Below are 20079 nucleotides of genomic sequence, written 5' to 3' on the forward strand. Positions count from 1 at the left end.
CGCCCCGGCGGGGGGGCGGGGGGGGGCCGCGGCCGCCGCGCCTCGCGCCGTGCGCGCGCCCCAGTGCCCTGAGGGCCGTCAGGCAGCGGGGCCGCGCTTAGCCGACAGGAGCGCGTGTGAGCCCCGGGGCTTGCGGTGGTCTGGGGTTCCTCATGTCGGAACGCACAAAATGGAAACGCCTTTGCCCGATAAAAGCCCCTGAGTGAGCACGAGGCCGAAGGGGTGCTGTGCCGTCCTAAATCGACGGCCGAGGCCAGTCTGACTAGCGGCAGGTGCAGGCGGGGACACTTTCCCTGGGACAGGCAGTAAAACCCCTGGCCGGACGGCGACACCATCCCAGGAGCAGGCAGTAGCACCGTCCGTTGGCCGGGCAGGTGGCACACCCCCTGCCCGCGGAACGGCCAGATTGGAGCTCTCTTGAGTGCTCTCTCAAATGAGAGGAATTGGGTTTTCTCTTCTCGGACAGTGGACATAATTGTGTTCTGATAACATCATGACGATCATGGTGAAGGGTCTGGAGGGGAAGCCGTTTGAGGAGTACGTGAGGTTACTTGGCTTGTTCAGCCTGGAGGAGACTGAAGTCAGACATCGTTGTGGTCTTGCAGCTTCCTCATGAGGGCCAGTGGAGGGGCTGACACTGACCTCTGCTCTGGTGACCAGTGACAGGACCCGAGGGAATGGCAGAAGTTGTGTTAGCGGAGGTTTAGATTGGATATAAGGAAAAGGTTCCCCAGAGGGTGGTCAGACACTGAACAGGCTCCCCACGGAAGTGATCAAAGCACCAAGCCTGACAGAGCTCAAGGAATGTTTGGACAGGGCTCTCAGGCACGTGGTGGGATTCTTGGGGCTGTCCTGTGTAGGACCAGGAGTTGGACTCAATTATTTTTATGGGTCCTTTACAACTAAGGATTTTCTGATCCTGTTTCTCTTTTTTCAGCAGCATTAGTGATGGCAATGTCAATAGTGCAGTTGATCAGTCTTGCACAGATACCCCCACTAACTGATGTGAGCTGTATGGTAGGACTGCATAAAGAAAAGTTTTAGAAGTTTTAACCAGAACAGTATGAAGATTAAACTACCACTAATCAAGACTGGAAGAAATGCAGTAGTTTATCTGGCGAAGTGATACTGATGGAATGTTTCTTGACCTGGTAAGGCCTAAAACATTAATTATTAATAAATAATGTATTAAACATTGTTCCAGTCTAATTACCCTATAGGGACTGTCTAAATTGTTGAAGCTTTGCCTTGAGGCTTTTCCCAATTCCAAAGGGTGAATTACCTCCCCCTGATCTCAGCCCTTGTGATTCTTGAGACTAAGTGTGACAATTCAATCACAGCAGTCAGATATTAACAGTTAGTGCCTAAGTGTATGATATGGCATTTAACAGATCCCTAGGAGTCACTGTGAAATTGGGCCTTTGCTTACCACAGGATCTAAAGGGACATGAGAGAAACAGAAAAAAAGATCATGCATAGAATAACAGTTACATTCATGGATCATAAACCATGAAATAGACCATAAAAATGGTAAGATAGCTTATCCAATTCCAAACTACAATTGTTTGAACACTAAGCAGCTTAAGAAAGCAAGCAGTATGATCATTCTCATCCAGAACAACAAGCCACTGCTGAGGTAAAACCTTTTGGCTGGTAGTAACACAGTAAAAATATTAATCTTAGCCATTAATCCTTTTGATTTATAGGTGTTACATAAATCATGTTGCTGGTTTTTCCAAGCCTGCTGTTAGGATTTGCTGCATACTGTTCACCTGGAGAGAATGGCCTGTTGGGAATTCCTGACTACTTTGGAAATACTTCAGATGTAATACAGACTGAAAATGTGAGCCTGAAATTCCCATCAGGTAAAGTTAAATTACTAAAATATCTATACAAATACCCTGCCTTTCAAACTGTTAGAAAAAAAAAATAATTTTTGGGTTAGAATTAGGAGGTTGTTGAACAAGCTTTTGACTTTAAAAGTTACATTCCTATAAAATCTGGAATAAGTTTATGAAACAAAACAAGCAAAGGGACTTCTCTTGAACTCTAAACAAACTTTTGGAGAGGAGACAAAACCAGTCTGACTTTTCATAATTCAAATATTATAAAGTAAATTGCTTTGGAACCCATATTTATTATGTGCTCACTCATCAAGAGTGAATGACAGTTCCAGATGAGTGGAAGACAAGTAAGTTTTTCCAGTGCAGTCCTTAATCTGCCGTCTCTGAAGTCCTTATCATGCAACACTTTCTGACATGAGGATTACAGCTCACTGGAATTTCTGATGTGAATGAATTATTTCTGTGTGGAGATAATTTGAGGAATGTACTCCCTTCAAAACTGTTTTGATTTTGCTGTTTCAATTTTTTTTTTTCAATTTGAATCAAGTTCTTGATCTTTCCCAGAATTTCTCAGAATTCCATAATAAATATGGATGATGACGTTGCTCTCTTTCCTCAAACAGTCGTTACGGAATATATGGTTATTCCAACTCTGCATGTGTCATGGGAAGGAAAAAAAATCTTTCAATCTAAATTGAATAATTTAACCATGAAATTTAAAATTTTTTGTTTTAAATATCTGTAAAAAGAGCCAGTTGTAGTCAGACAGGAATTTGTTATAACTACTACCCAAGGAAATACTCCACAACAAAGAATGTATACATTCTATAAAATTTCACCAGGACAGAGCTTTATACAAAACAAGAGTATGAAAAGGGGAACTTTGGTGAAGGTGTGCTTGGGATATTGACCTGAATTAATCAAGCTGCAATACTTAAACCGTATTAGAACTTTATGAGAAGAGAAACCTGCAAAATTAAACTAACTAAATTAGAGTACGAACAATTCTTTTCCAAAGGTGACTTAACCAGAATACTGCTCTTTAGTCAAAGTAATCATGTGTAAATTAAATATAGTCTAATGTAATCCATTCTAAAAGTCAATTTGCAGTTGGTGGCTATTGTTCAATTTGCTGCCACTGCTTGACACAGCTCGTTTGCTTAAGATGCCCAGAGGTGAGTGAACATTTCTCTGGCCACAACAGGAAGATCTAGGGCACATTCTTGCAGCTCGCCAGCGTATGGAGAAGGACTCTCACTGAAGGTATTGCCGGTATTAGGTTTTGTTTCTGCTTTTTTGTTGGTAGTGATGGATTCTTAATATCTCTGTGATAAAACATTGATTGTTGCATGCAAGTTATTCTCTTTGTGGTATTTTATTTGTCATGTGATACCATGCTTTTGAAAACCCCGACCCACTGCATCACTGAAACAGCAAAAGCTTTTCCTTTTTAAATGCTGATGAAATTATACATTATAATTTCCACCACCTACTGGTCAAATTATGGGTTTGAGCCATGAAAATAGGATGACTTTTACTTTAGCAGCAACTACACGAGTCTGTACATTTTTTTTAATCCATGCAAGAAAAAAATATCCTATAGTAGACAACACTTACCTCTGTATGAATGAAGAGATTGTGGCGGGGTTTTTTACTTTTTTGCTTATTCTTTCTTAAACATCTATATATTATAACTTGGTTACCCTCAGACCTGAGCTAAATAGTGTATCAGTATCTTCCAACTACACATATGGGATGTTGCAAAGCTGTATTTGTGACTTGTCACTCTAACAACCATTGAAGTTCAGTTGCTTTTTGCATACCATTCTTGCCCTGGCAGAGACGTGATTTCTGCTATCTCTGGGAGACTGACCGTGGTGGAGGGGGAGCAGAGTATTTGACAACAGCCAAAGGGCAAGTTAAACTGTAACTTACATGCTCTGAGCCCGAGGTTACCTATGAACCGTTAGTTTCCTTGAGAAACTATTTAGCAGTTTTGAAATTAAGATTTCTTGCATGTTAAAATTTTATTGGAATTGGTGGAAAGCAGTGAAAATTGTGGGTTTTTACAATAGATAATATTTTGGTTTGATTTCAATGTCTCAATCGTAATCTGCGGCAAAAATTAAACCCTCGTAAGCAGCATTCCGTAGCGCCTCGCCGTGGAGTATCTCGCTCGATCCAAGGGGAATTTCGCTGCCACGAGCCAGCAGGGGGAGCGAGTCCCTCCCGGGGCGTGTCTGACCCGGCCCGCGGCAGGCGAGGAACAAAGATTCCTCTGGCTTGGAAGGTGCAACGTTAGAAAGGATTGCTTGAATTAAAAAAAAAAGTAAAAAAAAAAAGTCAAGCCATTTCGGTGCAATGTTTGAGCACACAGACACCAGACATATTAAGCGGGGCTAAACTGGATTGTGGTCCTGCCAGCCACCATCAGGAGCATTAGCTTCAGGCCTCAGGATAGCCTCAGAGGAGAGTCATGAGTAAAATACGTTGCATTGCGACAAAGTCATGGATGACTGCTCTAATGAGGATGTGAACAGAAAAAACACAAAACCATTTTTCAAATGGTTAGATTGATTAGAGGTATTCTGTTAGCCAGAAGAAGGAAACAAGAAGGGGCATGGGGTAATGCCAGTCTCTGTGTTTAACCTTTAACTGTTGTAACAGTTATAATGGGTAGGTGGATCCATGTTTTTTTCCCCAGCTAGCTTTAGTCCCTGAGGTATCTAAGTTACTCAAACCTCTCAGTATGTTTGGCAACAAATCAAACTGCACCATCTCACTTTGGCAGGGGGAAGGATAAGAGACAAAATCGTTAGGCTGAGGGTGATGTTACAGCTTAGACTGTCTCCTGATGGTGACACACACACTTTTACAGGAAGAGTGGCAAAACTGAAGCCATTCCTGAAAATGTCTCTAGAGCAAATACCCAAACCCTCTCTTCAAGCATGCTGTTCTAAAAATGCTGTAGTTAATTTTTTAATCATTACAATCAAGGTGCCTGCCTAAGGTAGCCTTCCTAAGCATTAGTTGTCCAACGTATGTAAAACTTTGCAAATAAAGCTTTTTGCTGGACTAGGAAATTCAAAATTCGTTTGCAGAGCCACACACACACAGAGCTTTGAAAATGTGGTTTAAAAATGAAATGGAAGATTCTGTATTAATTCAAACAAGGAATACTAAAGAGTAAATTTGAGAGGCTGATACAAATAAAAGGTCTGTTCTGCAGGCTCTTAGTAGATTAAATTCAGTTTTTCACTTTACTGAGCCTCGACACTGCATACTCTTAAGATTTGTACATTTTTTAAGGTGCTTTACTATTTGCTTAAGAGAGTTATACATTTGCAAATTTTCTTACTATTGGAGAAATGCATCTGTGTGGACAAAAAGGCTATATTTCAATAGGAATCATATATACATTGCTTCAATTCTTGATTTAACAATAACTTACCCCTATCCTAGCTGATTATAGGTAATGAGCCGTCAGAAGTTCAGATAGTTGTGTGAGCAGTTCTCACTTCATGTCCAGTGAGATAAGGACCCTTTCTGAAAGGGCAGGATCTGTCTTGAAAAACGAGATACTGCTTTATTTGTATCAAGATACTTCAGGGATTCAAGGGAAGCACATAATGAAGTTTTTAGTTTGTCAACTCTTCTTTCAGAGACACTTTTCATTTTGTTAATATTACGCTACGTCTTTCCATTTCTCAAAAAAAAAAATACTAGAATTTTTCCTACCCTTTAAAAATAACCCTTTTTTTCCTTGTTATTTATTATGGTTGGGAATGATTAAATGTAGCAATCTATGTCCTATGCTATTAGATTATTTTATTCTATTCCGTTTTCTCAGAACTGCTGTTTTATTTGTATGTAATAAACAGGCTTTGGAGATTAAGGTGAGGAAAATTACACCTATTTTTCTGACCTGTTTGCTAATATAATATTTACCTCACTGTTGTAACTAGCTAACCCATTATCATGAGCTTCAGCTGTTTACATCACATCTCAATTTTATCATTTGCTTTTCTGTAACTGTGGCTGCACTGACTAATTTAGCAACATAAGGTGTGTCAGAGTACTTCCTTTGGAAGACAGAAACTATCACTGTATCCACTGCTAGCATGAAACCCAGGAAGTGTTTTATTAAATCCATAATGCTCATTGTAGCTGTACTTTAGAGCTATGTATTACCTTCAATATCTTGATTTTTCACCTGACATTGCCCATATTTGCTCTGCTTTCCATTTAGAGGTTGATTACAACAGGTCTTTAATGCTAGAGAACTCTGCTGTAACTGCAACGATGGAATAGGGGTAAAGTGAATTGATCTTTTTTCTGTTACAGGTTATATATGAGGTTTAAATCTGCCCATAAAGAAGATGGGGGAGGGGAAAACAGTGGTTTGTAGTCTAATTCAGTTAAAGATCGGTGCTTTGCCAAGTAACACAGCAGAACTGAGGAATACCTCTCTCCACAGGGAGTTTCCTGCCAGAATAGCAAAAAATCCTTTCTTTGTTTTTTAGCTTTACCAAGATCTAGAAGGTCTCAATCCCTTGATAATGTCAAAGGCAAATTAGTGTGACTTTTAGGAGTGTATATTTAGTACAAGCTGTCTGGGAGAGACCAAAGAGGAAGGTGTGTGCTGGTGCTGCTGACTTTGCACATGCTCATGCCCGTGTGCAAGCAGACTCATCCAAATGAAGCCCTTTTGGAAAGCAAATGTTGTGTAGCTGTTGAATGCTCAGCCCCAGTGCACGTTTCAGGGGTTAACTTTGGAATGGCTTTAGTCCAAACACAGGTTGAATGTCGTGGTTGGAGCACACCTTCCTGTTTTATTCCCCAAAGGAATTCCATGCTCTGAGACAGCTCTATCAAATGAACCAAAGCACAGTACATGGGGGCAATCAGTTTGGGTCACTTTTGAGCCAGAATGAAGTGCTAAATCAAACACACACTTGGTGAGTTAGATTGCTCTGAGCAGTAATGATCTCTCTAAAGCAAGTTTTGCAGGAGACTGCTGAGGGTTGCTAACAATCCTCTTGAAGCTGGCAATCAGATTATCCTTTTTGTAGGTGAGCTAAGTAGGTTAAACATCTTCAAAGCCTCTAAACTGTATCTCTCATATCCTGAAAGCTATTAACACATCAGCACTGAGTCTGCTTCCCTGCAGTCTTAGGTCAAAGGGGCTAAATGTTACACCTTTCTGCCTTGCTTAATCATATCCATGTGACTAAAACAGAAATTCCCCAATGATCTTATTGGCGCTTATGAATTCTCAACTCTCTCCATGTGTTATGGAAGAAGCTCAGGCCCTTCATATAGAGAATGTCACCATGACGCTCAGTTATAGACCAATACCCTAATTCCAGCAAACAGGATAAGCCTTTATTCATCAGCTTATCTTAACTGTCATACTTATTCCAAAAGGTCAAGAAGTCATCCAAAACGCAGGTTTACAAGCACTAGTAAAAATGGCAAAGTGTCTTCAAGCTGTCTGAGTATAAAAACATACTTAAGGAATTCTTCACATTCACCTCTGACACTTTGCAAGCAATTGCAGTTTCAAATCCCTAACAGTAATGTTTGCTTTTGTTTTCTATCACTCTGCTTCATGTTGCGAAAATACTGAAAAAAAAAATTAATGTCTCCTGAAATGCAGTGAAACAAAAGCTATGTTACAAAGCTAACAATTTTATATATGCGCTGAATAATTCTTAATTTAAATAAAACTTTAAATAAAGAGTGGCCAGACTTGACTAGGGTCTTTCAAAGAAAATACCTCTGCAGAAACACAAGGAGAATGAAGTTAGCTGACACATTTGATGTACTTACTAATGGTTTTGTATTGTTGAGCATCAAACTGATAAGAGCTGGTTTTGTTTTCTTTAAAATCATTACTGAAATACAGGATTCAAAATACATCTTCTTCAGAGGGCAGGGGAGAAAATAGTCTTCCCATCCTCCTAAACCACTCACACTTTTCCAAATACGATTTCTTTGTAGAATTCACCCTTCATTCCTTCCTGGCAATCTTCATTTCCATTCTTGACTTTTCTTGGGCAAGTAAGTGTTTTCAAATACAAAAAGGGTAAAGAGTATTTTAACTGTTGTTTGTCAAACTAGAAGGATTAGCATTTTAAGGAAATCATACAAGTAGAGCAGGAAAGCATGAGAATTGTTTGAATGCATCCCTAAAGCAACCTGTGCTAGTGGAATGTGTCCCTGCCTGTGACAGAGGGAGTTGGAACAAGATAATCTTGAAGGTTCCTTCCAACCCAAACCATTCCATGACCCTGTGAATGCTGCCATAGATACCTTAGGAAAGTATTTTCTGTAAAGAATTGTATATTGCACCCCTCTGTCCATTCAAACCAATATGACCCTAAAATTATAAAATCTCAGGCTAAAATTGATTTGCCATATAAGCAACACAATGCGTAGAAATTAGTGATTCCTCAAAGAATTATTCTGAAGAAATTAATATATCTAAAAACAAGGTTAGCACATTTTCTTATTCCTTGAAAGAGTCAGTATTCCTTAGTAAGCACACTGCTCAAGACTTTTGGGAAGCAAGCGTGAACTACTGTGTTAGCACTGCCTAATTTAGTAGTGCTGACATAACTGCAGCTGTGAGCTGGATTGGAAGCATCCAGGTATAGACAGATTACTCCTACAAACAGGCAATTTCAGAAGTGAAGAGAGTTCCATGACAGTGGACTAACAGACTAACACAGTATCCTTAGTTTCATGGAGTTCTAATTCTGAAGTATGGAAGAGAATCCAGAAGAATAGGAAGTTTACAGTAGCAATTACAAATAATAGCACGGATGGAGCAGCAAGACCTTTCGCAAGTCCACACAGCTATTGCAAGGTAGGACATAGATACATGGAGTAATGTTTTTAGGAAACAATTGCAATTGCAACAGAATTGCACTGCCATTAAGATTGAAGTTGCTACAACAGGCAGAGTCCTGCTGTTTTTCATACTTCACTCTAAACAACTTTTCACTTTTTTCATGCTTTTAAAATCTGTTTTATAAATCTTTTTTCTACGTTGTTAGAAACAACGTAGGCTTCCACAAAATTTGAAGTTTGAGTTTGTGTGCTGTAAGACTCAAAACAAACCTTGGATGGTTGAGGTTTTAACTTGAATGCTGCACTCTCAAATGTGGCATCCCACCCATTGGCTGCATACAAAAGGAGGTTTTTAATTGAAAGGAGAGTTAACATTCTTCCAAACCTCAGTCTGGAGCATGTATAATTATACTAAAGCATTGTTAGAAGCTATTTTAAAAGGAAATGTTGCCTGCCTTCTGAGATTTTTCTATATACATGTAGTCTGGGCATGTCAGCCTTTCCTTAAAACCACAACGTTGTTATTCTTGATCAATAAGCAGCAGTAGCACACTGTAGCACAGAAAATGACAAGCAACTGTGCTCTTCAAATTTGCACCTTACCACTGACTTTGTAGAGAGCTTCAGTTATCCTTATACTTAAATTTGTAAAATGGGACTTATGCAACTGTGATTACTATTTTCTTTAAAAATGTATTTTCTTCTGTAAACTGCTGAATCTCAGGCATTAGATAATTTTATATATTTTTGTTACCTCTTAGGTATGTACTGGTTTACCTGAAGTCAGAACCTAACCTGTAAGAAATACTGTTTATACTTCGTTTGTATTTTCTGAAGACTAAACCTTCTCTGACGGTTAGTTGAAACATTTTAGTATTGAACTTATTACCATTCCTTCCTTTACTCAAAGGTCCAAATTATTGCTTATAACAAATATTTAATTAGTAGCCCACCTTTTTTCTGAGGGGTTAAAAAAAGTGGTGTTTATTAAATTTTATTTTTACTATAAAAATATGACACACTCCAAATGTGTGTAGTCCCATCTTATTGTAAGTCATTCAGTTTTAAATATATCCTTCCCTAATTAGGCTGTCCCATCTCTACCTCTGGTGCCTACTCCATTCAGCCTTTTTCCAGACATAGGCCCCTTACAAGATGCTCTTGTGATAACAGAACAGGAAGTTCTTTATCTTCTAATGTTGTGTGACTCCAAATTTAATTATATGCTTTAAGCTGGTAGAAAATATGCCTTGCTCAAAGAGAAATTACTTGGGCTGGTACAAGAAATTTCAGGGCCTATGGCATAAAGTCAGATCAGATGATCTGACCTTCAGCTCCTTGAACAAATGACCAGTGACTTAAGAAGCCAGAGATAAAAAGATGATGGACAGAGGTCAGAACAAAGTGATGAAAAACAAAATTCAAAGACCAAAAACTTGAAAGCAGCAGCACAGCAGTAAGCAGTGACACTTGTTTTCAAGGGCCACCCTTCTCCAAGGGATTGTGCTGCTCAGTGTTCTCACATAGGTTTCTAAGTCCAGTATTTCAAGTAAAATTAGGACTGCTGCAGCTCCTCCTCTTCCTTCAACTTGCTGTCATAAGGATCATAAAAGGACCCACCTAATTCCAGTCCTTCCAGTTCTGCAGTAATCAGCTAATTATGCAGATTACAGAAAACTGAGGTGGGGGATGCAATATATGTGCTACGGTAGGAAATGTTTCTCTCCTTACATGAAACAAGTGATCCTTTCATGCTTGTGTTATTTAGATCTTAAGATGCATTCCCTCCCCTAGGAACAGGAATGAAGTAATTTCAGAGAATTAACTACTTTACAGTGCTTTACATTTTAATTCTACTTTATTGTATGAATATGCAAAACATGTTTGCACACATCCATAGACAAACTGTGTGTTGCTTCAATAAAAACAAGTAAATGAAAAAGACCAGTTGATGGGAAGAAAATGGATGTTCAGCAGCATCTCTGCACACAATTATCCGTGAATGTCAGTGCATTTGGAAGAGTGATGTGCAGTATTGGCCATTGGGTTTTTTGATAAAAACTATTCAGGGTTGGGGTTTTTTTTGTGGTTTTCAGAAAGAATCAATCTAAACAAAAATTCAATATAGTATTTTACAGAATAAAAATTAGGCTTGCTTATGTAATTAAGTTGACCCTCCATTCTAAATAACACTTGAACACAAGCAAAGATTATCTATCCCAGGTTAATCCTTCCTAGGGATTACATGGTGCATAAACTAATAAAGCTTTATCTTTTCTTCTTTCTGAGAGAGGAATTAACTAGAGAAATATTAAAACATCAACGCAACATTAAAAAATTGCATACAGAATTGGGAAATTAGGTGGTTGTGAGTCTCCCAGCAGCATCAAATCACCATTAAGTTTAAATATGCAGATCCTATATGCAGACACACAGAATTCAGAATACTCCGTGTATGCAGAACTGTTTTGTTCTGTGAAGTAAAAATGTCAAGTATGCATAAGATGTGTATTTTAAAAGATAATCTGAATATGATCAGCATAAAATTTTGTATGCACCATATTACTCATATTTTTGGGGTATCAGTCACAAAAAGAAGCTAGACAAAATTTTTATCATTCAGCATAATTTAGATGGAGATACTTATGGTAAAGTAACTGAGACACAATTAAAATGTGCTGGTTTACACCCTAAAAAGGAAAAAATATATTTAGTACCTACCAACTGAAAGACTTCCATGAACACTGTAATATGGCTGTTTGGGCAAATGTCTGTTTATTTAAAAGGCTAATCAGTGAAGGCTATAACCTAGACTTGAAACTAGAAAGCTATCAAAGAAGGTGTCAAAGAAATGAACTACTTTATTCCCAGTCACTTTTTGACTGCTGGTTCTGAGATCACCCTTGACTGGATGCTACATATATATATATAGTAGGATAAGTACTCAGCAGAATTTAAATCCATTTAGTAAGATTCACACCTCTAACAGCTGAAGATAAAACTGTTCATTTTAAAGCTTTACTAGGACTGATTTGTCACTCCCTTTTTATCTTTCTGTCTTGCACATCCTGATGCCAATTAGCAAGGCCTGGTACACACAATACAGCAAACTCCCTCATTCTGTATAGTAAATGCAAAGAGAATGGTGGTTCCATCCCTGCTGGTACAAATGGGGTAGTCCATGGCATTGGGTCTCTTAATTTATGATGGCATTTAATATGCAATTATAACTTTTTCTCCTTTATATGTAGGAACACTAGTCTTCATACATGTTATTTTAAAGAATGCAGCAGTGTTTAGGATGGTATGAACTTTATTAGTCACAGGATCTGTAGGTAAGAGTTTTTCTAGATGGCTCACTATGAAATTCTGTAAATATAATATCACCATGAGGAATTTGTTTTATATTAAACCAAGGAAACAATTTATGTATTTGGATTAGGTCAGAGAATCACAGAATGGGTAAGACTGGAGGGGACCACAGTCCCAGTCTAACTCCCCTGCTCAAGCAGGGTCATCCTAGAGCACATGGCACAGGATTGCATCCAGATGGTTCTGGAATATCTCCAGTGAGGGAAACTCAACAACCACCCTGGGCAACCTGTTCCAGTGCTTGGCCACCTACAGATTGTCTTCCTTGTATTAAAATGAAATCAAAAAGAATGACTGTGTCTGAAGACTGCCAAACCCATTGGTGTGCTAGTTTTCCATCTGTACTATGGAAATTACGCAACATTTCTATAGGTCTTTGAAGATTCACTGAACTCTGTAAGAGTTAAATATCATCTTCCCTGAGCACTGTTCACATGTACAAGGTACTGGGACTTCAATTCAGCAGCTTCCTTCACACTCCACTGTTTCCTTAGCTCTTTATGGCAATGAGTCTACAAGTCTTCTGCTCATAAGAGTCCTGAACATGTCTTCTTTTGTCCATAGTTGAGCTTTTTAAAGGAAATATAAAGTCTATAGAACTATAAAATCTTTCTTAGTTTTAGGAAAAAGTATTCTTAAGTCAGTAATTGATACTTCAAAGAAACATAAGCTTAAGTCTTTATAATTATAGGTTATATAAATTGTTCTAATTTGTTTATATTGTATAGTAACCATGCCATTTGTTGCCTTCCAGTGCAGTGGAAAATAGGTCTACATAGAAAACATAGTAAGTTTGTCATGTTGGCCCAGATTTGTGAATACATTTAAACTCTTACCTTCTATTGAGTCCCCACTTCTTATTGAAAATCAAACAGCTGCTGGTGCCTAAACAACATTTTATTGAACATCAGCCTGCCTGTTGTGCACTGGCACTGTGCATACTCTCAGCAAATGACTCTTGCATCTTTTGGCTGATTTGAAGTATCTGGTTTAATTCAGGTATAGCAAATCCTGATGTTAGTGCTTACAGTTCTCTGGTTCAATTACTCCTCATCCCAACCACTCTGCAAAAGCAAAGAATAAAAGTAGGAGACCATCCCACAGAGATTTGTAGATGAGAAATTCAGAGCCTACTTGACAAGTGACACATACTCAGCTCTTGAGCACTATTTAGCCCCTTTTTGATCTTACATGTCTTAAGATGCAAGTTTTCCTATACTCACTTCTTTCCTACTCTTAAATTCTCTGGCTAATCCCAGTGTGCCCTACCCCTCAGTACTTCCAGGGATTTTTTTGACCCTCAACAATACATTCAGTAACTTCCCAGTTCCCAAAGCAGTCTGGATGGTGTTTAAAGTGTTTAAAGACAGAGGGCTCTTGTGCAGATTAGCCTGGAACAGATGAGGGCTACATTATACTACCTTTCCTTTGATGGACACATTATTTAGTGGGTTTATCCTGACAAGGGTTCAGTTGCCACAAAACTGCACAGCTGAGGAGCAGCAAGAAAGACAGGTCCTGAAAGAAAACTGCAAGACAAGCAGACCACACCAATAGGGTATTCACTCTTGACAGGGTGAAGGACAAAACAACTAAGAGGTGAACAAATAAACAGGTAACAAAAATCTTCATTTTATTTTCAAGCAATTTAAAACATTTAGAGACAACGAAAAGCCAGTAGACATGGTAAAAGGAAAAGTTACACAAAATGTGCATTTCTATTTCTTCTCTCTTAAATGAAATACAATCTGCAGCGTCTATAAATCCATGTTCTGTCTCCACTCTGGATACTGCATTCAATTCTGTAGCCTCCCCCCGGTCTCAGTAAAAATAGAACTGGAAGAAGATTCAGAAATGGTTAACAAGGACAAAGGCAGAGAAATGGGATTTCATAACAGTGAGTTAAAATGGTAGGAAAGTAGTTCTTTATGAAAAGGGCACTCTTTCTGTTTGTGACAAAGCTGTCTAGATAATAAAAGCAGGCAAAATCTCCAGTCTCTTTGAATTCAGGTCAGATGACTTCTCCAGTGTATTTGCATATTTTACTTGGTGATATATGGAAAAAATTATCAATTAATTTGTTACTGCAGAACAGGCCTTCCCTGCCTACAGGCCATGGTTTCATAAAAACCTTTAGGCAAAAGGAAGTGATATTGGAGTCTCCTTCCCTGGCAGGGTGGAACTGCTAATTTGAATGTATCTACTATCATGTCACATTATCAGAATTGTGTAGGTGGCAAGGGACTTCTTCAAGTTCCGTAGTCCAACTTTCTCCTCATGGCAGATCCCATTAAAGCAGGTTGCTTTTAGTCATGTTCAGTTGAGTTATGTATATCTCTGAGGAGGGAGTTCCCACAGCCTCTCTGGGCAAGTTGTTTCAGTATTTGATCCTTAAAAAACAAAAAGAAAATTGTTTCCTATATTGAACTGTTGTAGGTTGTGCTCATTGCTTCTCGAGCATCTCTGGGAAAAATGTGGCTCCATCTCTTCTACACCCTTCCATTAGGAAGTGGTACACAGCATGATGATCTCCACTCACCATCTTCTTTAAACCTGAGCAAATCCAGCTCTCTCTTCATGTATGTCATGAACTGCAGCTGCCTGAGCAGTTTGGAGGCCTTCACTAGCCTTGCTTTAGTGTGTCAAGGGCTTTCTTAAAACGAGACACAGAGCTGCAGATGTAGTGTCACAAGTGTCAGATGGAGGGGAAGAATCAGTTCCCTCCAAACCCACCAGTGGTACTCAGCCCAGTTTGCAGCTGGGCACATTTGCTCCAAGAGCACACAGTTGACTCACATTCAATTTGTCCACCACTACCCTCAGCTCCTTTTCTAGAAAGCTATCCAGTCAGTTCCCAGCCTGTCCCACTGTGTGGGATTATGCCAGCCCAGTTGCAGGGCTTTGCATTTGCCTTTGCTGAACTTCATGAGGTCCCCAAGAGCTCATTTTTCCAGTCTGACTAGGTCTGTCTGAGTAGCAGCCCTGCCTTCCAGTGTATCAGCCACTCCCCCCAATTTAATATCACCCACAAATGTGCTGAGAGGTCACTCTATCCCATCATCCTGGTCATTACATCAACCATTTCAAGAATCCAAGTTGATGTAACCTATATAAAGAAAGCAAGTAAAATATCCTTCCAGACATATGCTGGAGACTTCAAATTTTGTTTTAGAAAAATGCACACATTGCACTGCCAAGTATTTTTTTTCTCAAGATATGAAAATAAGAAGTAGCCCTGGATTCCAGAAGAAGCAGGCCATGGGCCTTTTTATGGGTGCAAATGCCAAAAGTAGAACTTGACTTCAAGGGTGCAAATCTTCTGGAAGGCAGAGATGACTGTCAGAGCCTAAGAGCCAAGCAAGCTGGAAGTTATTTAGAGAGTCCTTCCCCAGCATCTCCAGTGTGTGCCTTTGCTCAAAGACAGACAATATAATTCCATGCCATAAAAATGGACAGAACTGCATCAGTAAATACGTGGTGCTCTGAGGATGTTCTTGCAATCTCATTAATTGCCTGGGTGGTTGTACACATGGAATGGACTCTGTGTTAGCAGCTGTTCTACTTAAGGAGCAGAGGGGAGATTGGGGAACAGGAAAAAAAACAAAACCAGAAGGAAGAGAGAAGAAAACTGTAGGAGTAATTCAGCTCCTCTGCAGACATTATAGCCAGTTTCAAGAACATTTCTGTAATAACAACCTTTCCAGCACACAACTGTCTGTTATGGACAGTCACACACTAGCACGGTGTTTTTGCAGCGTGGACAGAGTAACATTGCTGCCAAAGGGCATGTAAAGGACAATGTTACAGACATGATCCCCAAATTTCTCTCAGGACATATTGTGCTACTCAGAGACTTACTATTACCAGAGACATTACAGGTTATGCTATAGGCTGGTATAGTCTTCAAGTTCTGTATTTTGTTCTGTATGCTAGAACTGGATTTGAGATAACACATGTACATCACAAAATACTATAAAATGGCTTAGCAGAATGTTTGCTAATCTTCCACATGGAGTTTGTCTCTCCAAACTTTGCTTTATAACTCTTGTACATTTTGGGACAACATCTCCAACAACATGAGCTGATGAAAACATTAGTAAAAAGGAAGCATTGGTTGTGAAAAGGAACTAAGAGAAGATGGAAGGACATGAAAGTGAGGAAACCCAGCCAAACCTCCAAAAATAAGAACAAAGGCACTGAATGTTTCCAAACAAATAGATAATTAAGGCTGTTTGGTTTGGTATTTTTATGAAGACAGCAATGATAAAGAAGTTGTGTACTACTTGGACACTCAGTATCTGAAGGAACATACACTTGTAATGGATGTATTCCAGGCAGAACCTGTGTCCCAATCTAATGTTTAAGAAAATGTGGGATAACTCAGAGACATTTACCAAGTATAGCAACAAGTAAACACAGTCATTTGACTTAACTGCTGGGAAGAAACTCTTCAGGTTTAATTATTCTGATACCCTCACAGTAAGGCACGTGCTTCTTTTCCTTATTTTCCTCCAGGAGTCAGTGCCACAGAGGAACCCAATCTGGGACTTAACCTGGAATGCAAAACATCAAATTCCTGTTTCCCAGCTCTGCTACAGACATCATAAAGCACCTTAAGCAAATCATCCTGCCTCCATTCCCATCTCTAGCAATAGGAAAATAATTTCTTTCACCATTCTTTATTAGTTCATTAATTCAGTGGGGCAGCAAGTATGTCCTATGGCTTAACTGCCACATGCTTAATCCTGTAGGATCCTAATTTTTTAGGGCTTTGGTTAGACATCTACAGACCCTAGTACTTCTATACTCATCATCAGCGACATTACATTTGTTCACAACAGCTAAATGCAGAGTATATATAAATTTTACCAAGGTAGGTGCCATGCTTTTTCATTTCTCAGGAAAAATAACTGCTCTTACTAAAGAAAAATATTTTAATGGAACTATTATTACTCCAAAACCACTGTTTTTCAGCTGTTTAGTCAGCAGTAAATCTACTGTTACACTGGTCTCAAAATCACTACCTTCACCTGATCACAGGGTAGTGGCTAACTTGCACTTACATTAACTTTATTTTAGACCATTCTAGCACTTTCCATAAACATTTTAACATTTGTGTTGTTATAGTCTGTCATTTTCCTGCATGTAGATAATCCTGGACACTGAGAAATGAGGCTTTTAGAACTCATTTAACAAGTTGCCAATAACAGTGTAATGCTGTGAGAATGTTCCTCAGTACAGCCATGTGTCTCAATTATATTAATCTGTTTCTCAGATTTAAAAACAATTAAAGCAATCATAAGGCACATGCAACCTTGCTTGAGAAAGTATATTTGAAAAGCAAATGCTTCTCCCCGCCCCTGCACAGCTCCAGTTGACAGACAAAAAGAATTCATCAGTAAGAGGGAAATGCCATTTGTCACATATGATTTTGGCCAGTTTCCAAGTGCTTCAAATAGAAGAAAAGAAACACTACAAAAAGAAATATGACACATCTACACTGCCACATAAGTTTTTAATTAAGAAATTTTAAGGGAACTAAATTTAATGTAAAAAAATATGACTCTATCATTGTAATCCATATGAACTTCCAATCTGTTACTAGTATATTTTCTTAGCCATATACCTGGCAATTAACTGGACAATCTAGCTCCACCTCAATAAAAGTATTTCCTTCTATCAGATTTCCTCCCCTCTCACCAATTTCACTAGATGTTCTCCTTTGAACTTCTATTACACTCATGGGAATCAGAACTCATGACTTGCATTCCTTACTTCATCACTACATACAGTTTTTATCCCTACACATCTTTGTGTGCTTTCTCATAGAAGCAGTGTAGTCTGAGCATTTCAGTCTCATTTGATTTTTCAGTGGTTTTAAGGTTACTTTCCTTTATTCAGAGAAAAACGTATCAGCTGCACTAACACATTGCATCAGTGTCCTGAAGAACAACATGAAATGTAATTCATCTTGCTCCCTTGGATACTGTTTTCATTGTCATATGCAATGGTATGCTGGATGGGATACTGTTCAACTGGAAGTTTCATTAACTAGTTCTCGGACACCATTAAAATGTTCTAATAGGTGTGACTTATTGACCGGAAGAGTCGGTAAACAAATGAAGTATAAGTGACAGTACGAGACCAGAGTAACAGTAATTAGCAATGTGACTCCATGAGTAATAAGAAAATTGCCCTGACCCAGTTGATGGCAATAGCAACAAAATCTTTAAAAAAAATTTTTAAAAAAATCCCCAATAGATGGGTTTTCTACCAACACTTGTAAGGGTCATGGACAACCTTTCTGGTTGCCACACAACCCACTTCACTAGTATTCCACTCCAGCTGTGTTGGGACACACAGTGGTAGCTGTGCCCCCCATGTTGGCTGGAGCCAGGCACAGGGATGGAAGGAGAAGCATGGGCTGGCAGCATTGTCCCAGCACACCGTACCTGTGGCTGCTTGGTACAGATCTGCAAGGCATCGGGGCTTCACAGGAAGCCTCTGGCAACCTTCCCCTCTCTGCAGAACACCAGCACTCAGGTGGGAACCCTGCTGATTTCTGCTGTGTGGAGTTCACACCATCACCCTCTCTCTTGACGAGTGCCATGCACAGTCCTGGCTGAGCCGCCACATCTCACCTGGTGTTCTGCACACGGTTGCACAAAGGCCTACCAGGTGTACAATGGCCTATCAATATCCTGCCTCCATTTATCCCAGGCTACCCTCACTTCAGTGCCAACACAAACATTTCAGAGGGCCTGGATTAATGAGAGCATAACAAAAACAAATCTGATCTGTCCATGCATGCTTTTTGCATGTTGGAATCACACCACATATGATTTTCTACCTCTCCTGAATAAAGAGGAACGTTATAACACAGAAAGCAGAGCATTTTAATGCAAAAGTAGAATTATCCTTCAGTATGTGCATGAAAAAATGGTTTTATTTCTTTGATGAAAATACCGTTCACAAAACCCCTCCACCAAACTACCAGCTGCTCTCCAATAGTAAGATGACATGACCAAGAAAAAGTTCTTGGTAAGTTCCATAAAAACCCCCCTAGTTTTATTTCTCTTTCCATATCCTAGTAGTGTAGGCCTCAAAGGGATCCAATGGGGGTAATATCCTGAAATATAATAATGCCAAAAAAAAAAAAAAAAAAAAAAAACAAAAAAAAAAAAAAAAAAAAAAGAACACCACAAGACAAAACACATACTCTAAATCAATACTCTAAATTTCAGGGCTCCTGGTTGCTCGAACAACTGGCAGGAAATGCACTGGTTTCAGTGCAATAATAAAAGGTAAGAAGAAATACTTGGAAAATATGAGCACAGAACAACTCACATGAAAGCAAGTGGTATTGTCCATGTGTTGAGAGAGGGAATGAGACAGATTGTAGTAAGACACCTGGTTGTAGGCTTTACAAAATAATACAAGAGTTTGAAAGGGAATGGAAAAATATGCAAATACAATACAATGTACAAAAAAAAATACTCACTTTGAGAGTCTGTTTTGTTTGAGGTACAATTGAAGTTTTTATCAAGCTACAGATATCCGTAACCAGTTTAGGAGTTGGTTGTTCTTTATTCATCTAAGGAAAGGAGCAATCAGTAGATGAAGTCTGGTTGATGCAGACTCCAGATAGAGAACGTCTTCAGCACTGGTTATAATTAACCACTAGACACTAGACTAACTTACAACACAGTTCCTGCTTTACTCTTCAGATCTAGATTAAATTACCTAGGAACTGCTGTAGTTCAAAAAGAAAATATAGCTACCAGGGCAGGAAGGTCTGGAGGAGCGGAGAGGCGGCCCCCATCAGAGACCTGCGGGGTGTGACCCCCTGTGCCTGCACCGCGCTCCGCTGCCCGAGTGACAGGTCCCAGCTCTCCCCGGCTCTTCCAGCGGCAGCTCCTCCCTTCTGGCCAGATGGACAGCACAGCTTGGACTCGGGCTCCGGCTCCGGGGGACCCGGCTCGGGGCAGAAAGCAGCCTTTTATAGCCG

General features: G+C 39.4%; 1 protein-coding gene and 1 long non-coding RNA gene across 3 annotated transcripts in view; one reads left to right on the top strand and one right to left on the bottom strand.

Annotated features, from left to right (window-relative positions):
• The first annotated feature begins 31 nt into the window (after positions 1 to 31).
• The window catches only part of PLA2G10 (phospholipase A2 group X), a 29817-nt gene continuing 9769 nt past the window's right edge, over positions 32 to 20079 (top strand). The window contains exons 1-3 of one of the 2 annotated variants that reach the window (XM_017733957.1): positions 32 to 116; positions 941 to 1151; positions 1707 to 1865. In XM_017733957.1, coding sequence (XP_017589446.1) covers positions 1721 to 1865 — 145 coding nt within the window. In that variant the 5' untranslated portion in view covers positions 32 to 116; positions 941 to 1151; positions 1707 to 1720. The remainder of the gene's footprint in view (positions 117 to 940; positions 1152 to 1706; positions 1866 to 20079) is intronic. The other variant, XM_017733958.1, reaches the window with a different exon arrangement.
• Positions 13682 to 20073, bottom strand: LOC108446683. The gene is made up of 2 exons (XR_001861961.1): positions 19573 to 20073; positions 13682 to 14461 (listed from the first exon to the last, which is right to left on the bottom strand). It is a non-coding gene; the product is annotated as an uncharacterized LOC108446683 (long non-coding RNA).

The sequence above is a fragment of the Corvus brachyrhynchos genome, unplaced genomic scaffold (assembly GCF_000691975.1).
Source record: "Corvus brachyrhynchos isolate BGI_N302 unplaced genomic scaffold, ASM69197v1 scaffold5, whole genome shotgun sequence".
In the NCBI taxonomy this organism is placed as follows: Eukaryota; Metazoa; Chordata; class Aves; order Passeriformes; family Corvidae; genus Corvus; species Corvus brachyrhynchos.